General features: G+C 27.8%; 1 protein-coding gene across 3 annotated transcripts in view; it reads left to right on the top strand.

The window, feature by feature from the left end:
- The window catches only part of Ac78C (adenylyl cyclase 78C), a 686,763-nt gene that overhangs the window by 612,460 nt on the left and 61,969 nt on the right, over nucleotides 1-12,334 (top strand). For all 3 annotated transcript variants that reach the window (XR_012758616.1, XM_075380750.1, XM_075380751.1), the window contains exons 13-16: nucleotides 463-556; nucleotides 2,391-2,544; nucleotides 4,030-4,127; nucleotides 10,083-10,283. Coding sequence is in view for 2 of the 3 variants with exons in the window: in XM_075380750.1 (XP_075236865.1) it covers nucleotides 463-556; nucleotides 2,391-2,544; nucleotides 4,030-4,127; nucleotides 10,083-10,283 (547 nt within the window). In the remaining variant the exon portion in view is untranslated. The remainder of the gene's footprint in view (nucleotides 1-462; nucleotides 557-2,390; nucleotides 2,545-4,029; nucleotides 4,128-10,082; nucleotides 10,284-12,334) is intronic.

Genomic DNA, 12,334 nt, shown 5'->3' with positions numbered 1-12,334 from the left:
ATTGGTGAAGTAGCATATCTAGCTATTCCTGATTTTATATATATATACAAAGTTCAAATCCCAGTCAAGCATTTCGTCTTTCACATGGTACAAAGTTCTTTCATCATTCATCTAGAACTGTAAGAGCTAGATAACTGTTAGGTTATAGCCTGATTTTTTTTCCATAAAAATTTATATTTTTTATTGCCCTTTAAAGTTATACATCACAATCCTATTTTTCTATATATCATTTTTGAATTACCCCACTCACGAAGGGGTTACATATTTGGTAGTTTCAATATAGAAAAAATTTACAGTTTGAGATAAGATCGTTTGTTAAATTTCATTTTTCTACGTTTAACTGTTGGAAAGTTATTTAAGGATTCCCATATTTATTTATTAACCTTTATATATATATATATTTTTTTTTTTTAATTCAGTATGAAGTAATTTAAAAATATATTCGTGTTTTATTTGTTTCAGACGAGTACATATATCAAAAGACACCTTAAAATGTCTGGATGGTGCATATGAAGTTGAACCTGGAAATGGTGATACAAGAGATAATTACCTCAAAGTAATAAATTTAAACTTTTTAAAAGACATTTTTAATTTTTAAAACACAATAGTGCGCAATTTAATTTAAATGTAACTGTTATATAAGTTTCTTATAAATGACCTACACAAATATATGGTTTACTCATCGTATATTTGTCCGTATTCTGTGTTATTTTTTAATTATATTTTTAAATGTGTTTTTTTTTTTGACAACCATGTAAGTAAAAAAGGACCTATAATATTGGACAAGAAAATTAAACTTGATGCCTCTAGATTAAGTGGAAAGAATTTCAGGACATGTTCTAAAAATTAAAATAAAGAAAAAAATTATAAAAACATTGGGTCTGGAAATGTTTCTTTTTCCAGCTATAATTTGCAAAAACTTTCCTTCTGGTTTCTGTTACATTTGTAATATGAAGCATCAGATTAAGAGATACATTTGAATTTTCATATGGTTTTTGACCCGAAAAATAGAATAAAATAGATCCCATTACTTTATCTCCAGTTATTTTTTAGAAGCTTATTGTAAACGACAAAAAATTGATGTCTCAAATTGAAATTTTTTTAGATTTGATTTATAATAGCTTTGTTAAATTACCAGTAAATAGATGAAATTGACACAGAACTTAATTCTGATAAAATTTAAGTAAATAATATCAATTTAACTTGAAGAAGAATTAAAAAAATTTTAGTTTTATTTATTTAAACAAAACAGACTAAAACTTATTATAACTTTTAACCGAAACAAAAATCATTTCAGTATCAGAAAATATCCCAAAACAAAATGAATTATTAAAAATAAAAATGAGTGCGAGTGCGTGGAGACACTACGACAGTGAAGCTTCTTACACAATATTGTGTGAATTATTAATGGTGCTAAATAACGTAGACTCAATATACACAAATGATTAAATTTTTTTTTATTACTAAGCTATATGAACTAACAATGAAATCCAGTCTGTTAAATCTATCAACGGTTAAATTTAATGTGTGATTGAATTATTTAAATGTGAGCGTGATGAAAACTGCTCACAAAAGAGTAATGGTATCATTCTTTGACACGATTCTTGTATGAACTATGTTATCAACTAGTGCATTCTTTCTCAGTTGACTACCCCTCTTGAAGCCTGTCAGTAAAAGTTTCCCTTCAAAAAACAAAAATTTTGAATAAGAAAATAATTTTAACAGTATTATTTAAATTTCATAATGTTATGTCAAAAATGGAAATTTATTATTTACGTTAAATAATTTTTTTTTAAATAAAGGAGTAATTTTTTATTTTGTAAATTGGCAATGTTAACAATGAGTTGAACTTTGCATGTTGCATTTGAATAGTTTAGTATGCTTTATAAATTAAAGAAAATTACAGTCCTGTTTGAGAATAGTTTTTAAAAATTACTTCAGTTTTCACATGAGAATATGCAGACGTAATTTTTGTTTGTGCATATTGTAATGAAAATTTTTGTATCAAATTTTTGGTTTACAATAATTTGTTTTCAAAATTACTTTAAATACAGTTGTGAGAACTGTTTATTCAATAATTCTGGCTAAAAACCATCAATTCCTTAAAAATTGCTTCCAATAGCTTCATTTAACATTGGAGCAATAATCAAAGCAAAGTTTTCCAAGATATAACTTGAATATGAACTCTTCAAATGATCCACGTTAATATAAACTTTTTTTCTCTATTTTTACTTTGAGAAAATGTCCTGAAATTGTTTACATTTCTTTGTGAGACATTCTGTAGACACAATGATTTTTTCCAATGAATTTTATCGGTTCATAATTTTATCATTCTTTTTTAAATGTTTGTTATCTGTAAAATTAGATAATTTTTATTTATTTTTTTTAAGGAACATGAAGTAGAAACATATCTTATTAGTCAAAAAGAACCATCAAAGCCAAGACGTCATCTTCAACATAGACTATCAAGGACTCGACTGTGGTCTGAGGAAGAGAAACATTGCGGTTTGGAACAAAATTCACCACCCAATACTGATTCTTCTGGTTTGTATTCATTATTGTAATTGTTATTATTACAACTGTTACTGAGTTGAGGCAGTGAATATAGGGTGATTACAAATGAAATGAACACTTTTGATGGTTTATAAAAAAATTAAAATTTCATACATAAAGACAGTATTTATGTATAACATGGTTTTATAGGGAATTTTTTTTAATTTGGTACATTGCTGTTGTTGGTGTGATATAACCAGTCTTCTTTCTTTTTCTGTTCAGCCGCTGGAAAACTGTAAGGTATTACTTCAGAGGATGAATGAGGATGATATATGAATCATATATCATCCTCATCATAGTGTAGTCTTGTACAGTTCCTGAGATGTGTAGTTAATTGAAACCCAACCACCAAAGAACACCTGTATCCACGATCTAGTATTCAAATCTGTACAAAGGCAGTTGCTTTTTTATCATTGGAACAAATAGGACATTCTGAATATCACATATCAAAGGTCTTCTCTTTTTTTTGCTCATTCTTTTCACCCAAAATAGTTACATTTCATAAAAATATAAAAAAATACCTTTTTGTTTTTAAATTCATACATGATATGTTTCTCTGTATAAAAATTCACGTTGATTGTGTTAATTTGTTTTTCAATTTTTTTTTAACCATTTTTACTACTTAAATTATTAACTTTTAAAAGAGCAGACTTCTGGGATATTCTATTATTCCTTATTTCACTATATTTTTTTAATATTTAAAACAAAATTTCTAGTTAACACTAGGTTTATCCCATTCTGAACTTAATTAAATACGTTAACTTATTGTTGTGTTATATTTAATCGAATATGCAATATTTGTAAAAAAGAATAGTCACTTATTCTTAAAAATTAACAATATCCACATCTATCAAACCATGGATAATAGAACTGTTTTTGTATAATTGATCAATTTAGTTTACGAGGAAGAGCGTTACTTTTAATTACCGAACCAGTAAACCAGTAGTTTTAATAAACTACTGAACCATTTAATAGTTATTTAAAATAATATTAAAAAATTTCGTTTTACACAAATAATATTATTCTGTCAATGAATTTAAAAATAATTAAGAAATTAAAAAAAAATCCTGATTTCTCTGCTTCCTTGAAAATAGTTGTTTAATTTTCATTAACACCGTTAGAATTCTGATTTATTTTTAGTTATTTTTTATATTTACTATCTTAAGTGTTCATATTTTAAATAGGTAGTGTGGACTTTAATTAAATTCATAACTGTGTATTGTGTGATGTTGCTCTGGGATCAAAGTTTTTCTTTATTCATCGACGTAGATCTAACATCAAACATAATTAGCCGAGAAACACTCTTTACCAAGTGTTTGATACAAATAAAAATCCCAGAAAATATAATTTTTTTTTATATTGATTTCCTATTATAAATTGTTAATATTACTGTTATTCAAAATTAAGAGATATCTATTTACATTTTTTTTATCCTGGTGCTTGTTATTATAATTAATATTTTCTCTCTCTTTGTAGATAAACAACTTGTGAAACATATTGAGAGCAATGGTAACCATGGGAATCATACTTTAGGATTCGTAGATGAATGGACTCCAGAAATTCCATTTGAAAATGTAAGCATTTACATATTCTTTGTAAATATATACAAGTCTTCATGAAATAACTATATTATATCATGAAGACACAGAAAGGATTTCAGGACATGTTCTAAAAGTGAAATAAAGAAAAAAATTCATTAATATAAATGTCCAGAATAATATTCTGGACATTTAAATATGTCCCAGAGGGTGGATACAGCCTTAATCCACCCTCTGCACAAGAAAGAAGACAAATCCCAGAAATCCCCTTCTTAATATAACTTAAGATATTTTTCTAAATTTCTTTTCTGGAGAATCCAAGGCCAATTTGACAACGAATTGGGAGAATATCATGGTGATTTCAGACCGAGAAGAAGCTGTTAGGAACAAGTAATAAATTTAAAATGGATAATTAACCACCAAAAGAAAAAAAAATGTAGATCATTCATAGATTTCTCAAAAGTGTATGACTGTATTCTTAGAGAATCTTTACTAAATGCCCTTAAAGAATTTGAACTCCACTTAAAATTAATAAATTTTATTAAAGAAACACTTAAAAACATAAACTTCAAAATAAAATTCAGAGGAGAGCTCTTCAAACCATTCAAAATAAAAACAGGGCTTTCCCCTGTTTAGTTTCCCCTGATAGACTTTCCCCAGTTTTCTTCAACTGCATGTTGGATAAAATCTTGAGGGAATGGAAAAAGGGTACTTATGTATTAATGCCACCACAGCCACAGCTTTATTTAAAAACAAAGTAGTCAATTGGATTTCGGTAGAAAATGGGCCGATATAGAGTTTAACATAGATTCAAAACAGTCCCTTTATTAATTTTAATAAATGGTTATTTATATTTATTTATTTTATAAATATAATTTAACCAAACTTAACCTACGCTCGCTTCGCTCCTAACCTTGACTAATTAACAGGAGTGTTTTGATTATTTAAATAATAAATAATTCCAATAATTACTGAATTTATTAAATATATACTCAAAAAATTACGCTGTTAATTAGTCAAGGTTAGCAAGCGAAGCGAGCGTAGGTTAAGTTTCGTTAAATTATATTTATAAAATAAATATAAATAACCATTTATTAAAATTAATACTGTTCATTTTCAACCGAAATCCGATTAACTTAATTTGTTTTTAAATAAAGCTGTAGCTGTGGTGGCGTTAATAGGTAAGTACCGAAAAAAGCAGAAGAAAGAACTCAAAATTGGAAAACAAAATTGAATTGTCTAGCATTCGTGGATGGTCTTATGTTACTGTCAGAAAGTTGGGAGGAGACCAAAAAACAAATAGAAACCCTCCAAAGCTTAGCAGGGGAGTCAAATCACAAATCTCCTATGAAAAGACTGAAATAATGCCCATCACCAAGAATAAATTGAATCACGTCACCGTTAACAAACAAGTAATAAAAACCACTGACAGATTTAAATACCTTGGAGAAATAATATCAAAAAACATAAATGAAAAACCTACAATCCAAACTAGAATCAGTGAACTCTGTATTGTTATTATTTTTTCACCAATATTGTTTTATATTCTCAGATACTATTTTCCTTAATATGGATATAAAAGTGAACTGACTAGTAACTGAATAGAAATTATATCACCTGATTACTACCAAATGCAAAACAAAAATTTCCAACCTGTTGCAGAAGGATGGGACTTTATCTCAATATATACAAGTATTCATTTTAAGTGTGTCACTATTAGAATCTCATGAACTAAAATAGATATGAAGAATTTTAATTAATGAAATTTCATCAAGTTTTATTGGCATGTTTGAAATCTTTTCTGTTTTTCCAGTATGATGCTCAATTTTTTTTTTTTTTAATTTTGGAAACTCCCAGTTTTTACAACATTTTCAGATACAACACATTCTAAGACATATTTATTCTCAGACATTTTCATTTAGACACACATGTTCAGTTGCTACATCTCATCTCCAGTTTGAAACATTGTTTAACACATTTTTGAAAGGTGAGACTTGTCTAGATCTTCATGGATTATTGTTAATATATTTTCTTAATTTTATTTGTGAAATAATTAAATTATTTGTCAATATTAGAATTTTTTAAAAAGTAATATTTATTTTACCTCTGTGGCTGAGTAGGTAGCGTCTCAGTATTTCATGCAGAGGTCCTGGGTTTGAATCCTGGTCAGGCATGCCATCTTTTCATACGCTATCAGTTTCCACTGGGCTAATGATCATAATGTTGATATCTGCTTTTTCATAACATAACAATAACAAATATTTTTATTTTCATAAACTGTAATAAAAAATAATTTGTCAGTTTATTTAAACTAATAAAATTTATTTTCATAAATTGAAACAAAAAAATAATTATTTTGTCAAAGTTTTGTTGTTTTACCGACTTTTCAAAGAAAATTACAGTATTACTTTTGGTCGCATGGTGGAAGTTGGGGATGAAAATGAATTTTCTTTACATTTTGAGATATGAGGAATACGAAAATACTGTTTATGTATAAACTTTTGTAGCTCAAAAATCTCCAAAACTACTCAATCAATTTCATTAAAATTATTGACATTTCTTTATCAGTGGTATCTATTGTTAGCATTAGTAAATGAAATTAAAAAAATATTTAAATATTAAAACCAAATTAAATAATGAAAAGTGAGTCTTCTTGCATAGAACTGTGCAAGAGATTTTTTTTTTAATTGCATTTATTTACTCAAATAATGATTTTCAAATTTAAATTTGAAATTAAATAAATAAAAACAAATCATTGAAACAATAAATAAAACAAAGTGTAATGTTAAGGTGTGATATCTTCTGAATGGTTTATGTTAGAGGAAAAGTCTTTGTATTGTATTACACCAAAAATATTGTAATAATTGGTTTCTATTTAAAATGAAGTTTTATTTAAAATGACGATTTAAAACATGAAAGTTTATTTTTAATTCACTCAAAAATTGAGGAAAAATTCCCTATTTAATGTTCTTTATATCTGTTTTAGTTTACCCTATCAAATGAATGTAGTATATGATTGTGTGTGTTTGCATATTAGGTTTTTTGCAGGGATTATCATTAACAAATGAAAAGACAAATTTAGTTGCAATTATTCAGCTTTCAAATTGTCTAAAATATTTTATAACTTTTTTATTGATAAATGAAATAAATACGTTTGATTTTTTTGATAGAAATGTTTAATGCTTGCCTTCCAGTACGGGAAGCAGTTCAAGACCTGATCAGCTTTACATTATTAGTAGTAATTAACAACCCATTCTTTTTAGGGATGTATTCTTATGATACAAATAATTGATGCACCTGTTGTATGCTTTGATTAAAAAAAAAAAAATTACACCAATTGTCTAGAGTCTTTTGAGTTAGCATTTAAATTAATCAATATGATCAAAAAAAATATTTTATGTTATGTACATTTAAAAAAGATACCACTTGTCCATTGAAAAGGTAATGTTAAATCAATAGCTAATTAATTAGAAAGAAAACAATCAATTGTGCTTGAAGTTTGTGAAAGTATGAAAAGAGACAGCTCCATCCATTCAAAGATTGGTTTGAGAGGATTGTGTGGAATAGATATTGAATTTCCAGATTTCAGAGCTTTCATTCCTTTGGTTTTTTTTTTGTCTTCAGTCATTTGACTGGCAGCTCTCCAAGATTCCCTATCTAGTGCTAGTCGTTTCATTTCAGTATACCCCTACATCCCACATCCCTAACAATTTATCTTACATATTCCAAACGTGGCCTGCCTACACAATTTTTTCCTTCTACCTGTCCTTCCAATATTAAAGCGACTATTCCAGGATGCCTTAGTATGTGGCTTATAAGTCTGTTTCTTCTTTTAACTATATTTTTCCAAATGCTCCCTTCTTCATCTACTTGCTGCAACACCTCTTCATTTGTCACTTTATCCACCCATCTGATTTTTAACATTCTCCTATAGCACCGCATTTCAAACGCTTCTAATCTTTTCTTCTCAGATACTTCGATCCTCCAAGTTTCACTTCCATATAAAGCGACCCTCCAAACATATACATTCAACACCTCTTCAACACCTCTTCATTTGTCACTTTATCCACCCGTCTGATTTTTAACATTCTCCTATAGCACCGCATTTCAAACGCTTCTAATCTTTTCTTCTCAGATACTTCGATCCTCCAAGTTTCACTTCCATATAAAGCGACCCTCCAAACATATACATTCAAAAATCTTTTCCTGACATTTAAATTAATTTTTGATGTAAACAAATTATATTTCTTACTGAAGGCTCGTTTAGCTTGCGTTATTTGGCATTTTATATCGCTCCTGCTTCGTCCATCTTTAGTAATTCTACTTCCCAAATAACAAAATTCTTCTACCTCCATAATCTTTTCTCCTCCTATTTTCATATTCAGTGGTCCATCTTTGTTATTTCTACTATATTTCATTACTTTTGTTCTTGTTTATTTTCATGCGATAGTTCTTGCGTAGGACTTCATCTATGGCATTCATTGTTTCTTCTAAATCCTTTTTACTGTCGCCTAGAATTACTATATCATCAGCAAATCTTAGCATCTTTATCTTTTCACCTTGTACTGTTACTCCAAACCTAAATTGTTCTTTAACATCATTAACTGCTAGTTCCATGTAAAGATAAAAAATTACGGGGATAGGGAACATCCTTGTCGGACTCCCTTTCTTATTACGGCTTCTTTCTTATGTTCTTCGATTATTACTGTTGCTGTTTGGTTCCTGTAAATGTTAGCAATTGTTCTTCTATCTCTGTATTTGAACCCTAATTTTTTTAAAATGCTGAACATTTTATTCCAGTCTACGTTATCGAATGCCTTTTCTAGGTCTATAAATGCCAAGTATGTCAATTTGTTTTTCTTTAATCTTCCTTCTACTATTAATCTGAGGCCTAAAATTGCTTCCCTTATCCCTATACTTTTCCTGAAACCAAATTGGTCTTCTCCTAACACTTCTTCCACTCTCCTCTCAATTCTTCTGTATAGAATTCTAGTTAAGATTTTTGATGAGTGACTAGTTAAACTAATTGTTCTGTATTCTTCACATTTATCTGCCCCTGCTTTCTTTGGTATCATGACTATAACACTTTTTTTGAAGTCTGATGGAACTTCCCCTTTTTCATAAATATTACACACCAGTTTGTATAATCTATCAGTCGCTTCCTCACCTGCACTGCGCAGTAATTCTACAGGTATTCCGTCTATTCCAGGAGCCTTTCTGTCATTTAAATCTTTTAATGCTCTCTTAAATTCAGATCTCAATATTGTTTCTCCCATTTCATTCTCCTCAACTTCCTCTTCTTCCTCTATAACACCATTTTCTAATTCATTTCCTCAGTATAACTCTTCAATATATTCCACCCATCTATCGACTTTACCTTTCGTATTATATATTGGTGTACCATCTTTGTTTAACACATTATTAGATTGTAATTTATGTACCCCAAAAATTTCCTTAACTTTCCTGTATGCTCCGTCTATTTTACCAATGTTCATTTCTCTTTCTACTTCTGAACACTTTTCTTTAATCCACTCTTCTTTCGCTAGTTTGCACTTCCTGTTTATAGTATTTCTTAATTGTCGATAGTTCCTTTTACTTTTTTCATCGCTAGCATTCTTATATTTTCTAAACCAAAGGAACTTTGGTTTAAAAATAATAAATTTGCTGTAAATAATAAATTAGCAATAATAAATGAGCAATGACATTTATTAATTTCATGTTTTTATTCCATTTTATTAATTACATACTATGATTTTTTTGTAATCTCTATTATTATAAGGGCTATGTAATAAAAGTCCCTTGCAAAATCAAGAAATGTTACTTATAGTATTTTTTGAGGTTGTGACTTCAAAATGTTGCAAAATAAAATATTTTTTTCTTTAAAAACTTATGTTATCTTTATTTTGTATGGACTTAGCAAACATCTGCAGTATATCTTATAATAACAGTCACTAACGTAACATTTTAATAATTTAATATTTTTGTAATTAGTTTTCTAGTGCGCAAGATATGGATAGTGATGATGCGGCTGCAATAAGGGAACAACAGTCTAGGCAGAGTGCCTTGACTCCATCTGAACAAGTGGATGAATTTATGGATCATTCGATTGAAGTTGATAGTAATCAGCGAATGAGGAAAGATAATATTAATCGGTGGACATTACAATTTAAACAAAAAGAAATTGAAGATAAGGTAAGTTAATATATTTATAAAAATAATACTTTTTCAAATTTTCAACTTTAGTGCATCAAAATAGAACATTTGATTTGATCCCAAAAAAATTCATTATAAATAATATACAGGCATCCAAGAACAAAAATGCCACCTCCATTCCCAGTGAATCATAAAACTTCTACTGAGAGAGGAAATGTTTAGAAAGAATTAAAAATAATTTAAATATAATATATAAATATTATTTAAAAATAAATTTTTTAAATTCAACAAAGAAATAAAATTAATTTAGCTAATGCTCCTATCTTGGAACGATCTATTTTTTGATATGAGGACACCATCCTTTAAACTTGATGAGGCAACTCAAAAATATTAAATGAAAATGATTGGGTAAAATGTATAATTTTTAAGAGCATTGAAGAATAGATATTTTTACAAAATATTACAGGCCAAATAACCCCAACCAAAATTTTAATATTTTTTACATTTAATAATTTTTAAAGTTGTCTAAAATACTTCTCAAACAATTGATTGACAATAGAACACTAAAAAAATCAATAATAAAATTTAGCAAATTCTACTACTTCAAAAAAATGTATTTTTTTGATATTTTTCAGACCATTGCTTGGAATGTGCTGTAAATTACTTTTGAAATTATGAAAAATGTTAAATAGCTGCAATTTTTGTTAAGGTTATCATACAACAGACTTTTTTTTTTATATCAAAATATTTGTTTTTCAATGCCTTTTAACTGATGTTTCTCATCCTTTACATTTCAATTATAATTTTTGATTGATGTGTATCAAACTATAAAATAGTTAGTTTTGTGATAGAAATATTTGTTAAATTTAATTTTTTATGGTACTTTTAAAAGTTATTTAAGGGACCTATAAACAATGTATTAATTATTTTCAGTTTTTGAACTGTCAAGCTAAAAATATCTAATATGTTTCCTCTGTTATTTTTTTTTTTGTACATCATTTGCCCAGAAAGGAAACGATATTATTTTCTATTAATATCAACCGAAATTTTTCAACAGGAATTTAAAAAAAAAAATTTGCATTTTTATATTCAACAAAATCTCTATTTTACGGTATTCTGCATTTAGCAATTTTATTTCTCATACCCGTCGAAAAAAAGGCCAACAAATAGTCGTTAACTCATCTACTAAAGGCTTAACCCTCAACAAAAATTTAAGTGGAACATTAAAGCATATAATTATTTAAGTAAAAGAGTATGTAAAAAAAAATGATTCTACTCTTTGAGAAAAATTTTGATATTCCCATCCACTTGACCAATTATAAGTAAAACTAAATGGTGTCAACAACCAAAGTCTAGAAGACATATTGTGCTATATTTAATAAAAATTGGTTAATCCACTCTGAACTTATCAACCAAAACAAAAACTGCCAAAAAAATTAGGTTTTTCTATTCTCCACTTCTGAAAAAAATCATCTGTTATAGAGCCAATGCGACATGTGAATGTAAAGGAATCATCTAATTAGTACAAGAATGTAATTTTGATTTCAAAAATGACTAAAAACAACAACATTCCCATCTTGTGTTATAGCAGAGCTACATCTTTAGAAGAAAAAGCACTGTAATCAGTTCAATTTGGACATATTCAGTTTTCATCAGATCTTGATGTTTTGACAACTAAGAAACCCAAAAAACTGAATGGAGATTTTTCGGATGTTAATGTTCATATTTGTCTGTGTCTGCTCAGTGGTGGCCTCTAAATCACTTTATATCTCCAGAACTACTGGACTAATTTTGACCAAACTTGGTCTGATACTTCTATATATGGAGCATTGATGCCATTAAATTTTCAGGTACTTATGTATTAACGCCACCGCAGCTACAGCTTTATTTAAAATTGAGTATTTATTTTATTGAGTCTCTTTATTAATTTTAATAAATGGTTATTTATATTTATTTATTTTATAAATATAATTTAACCAAACTTAACCTACGCTCTCTTCGCTCGCTAACCTTGACTAATTAACACCGTAATTTTTTGAGTATTTATTTAATAAATTCATTAATTATTGCAATTATTTATTATTTAAATA

Source organism: Lycorma delicatula, chromosome 12, assembly GCF_047948215.1.
Source record: "Lycorma delicatula isolate Av1 chromosome 12, ASM4794821v1, whole genome shotgun sequence".
In the NCBI taxonomy this organism is placed as follows: domain Eukaryota; kingdom Metazoa; phylum Arthropoda; class Insecta; order Hemiptera; family Fulgoridae; genus Lycorma; species Lycorma delicatula.
Note: the sequence above shows the minus strand (reverse complement) of the source record. Positions and strands in the feature narration are given on the sequence as shown.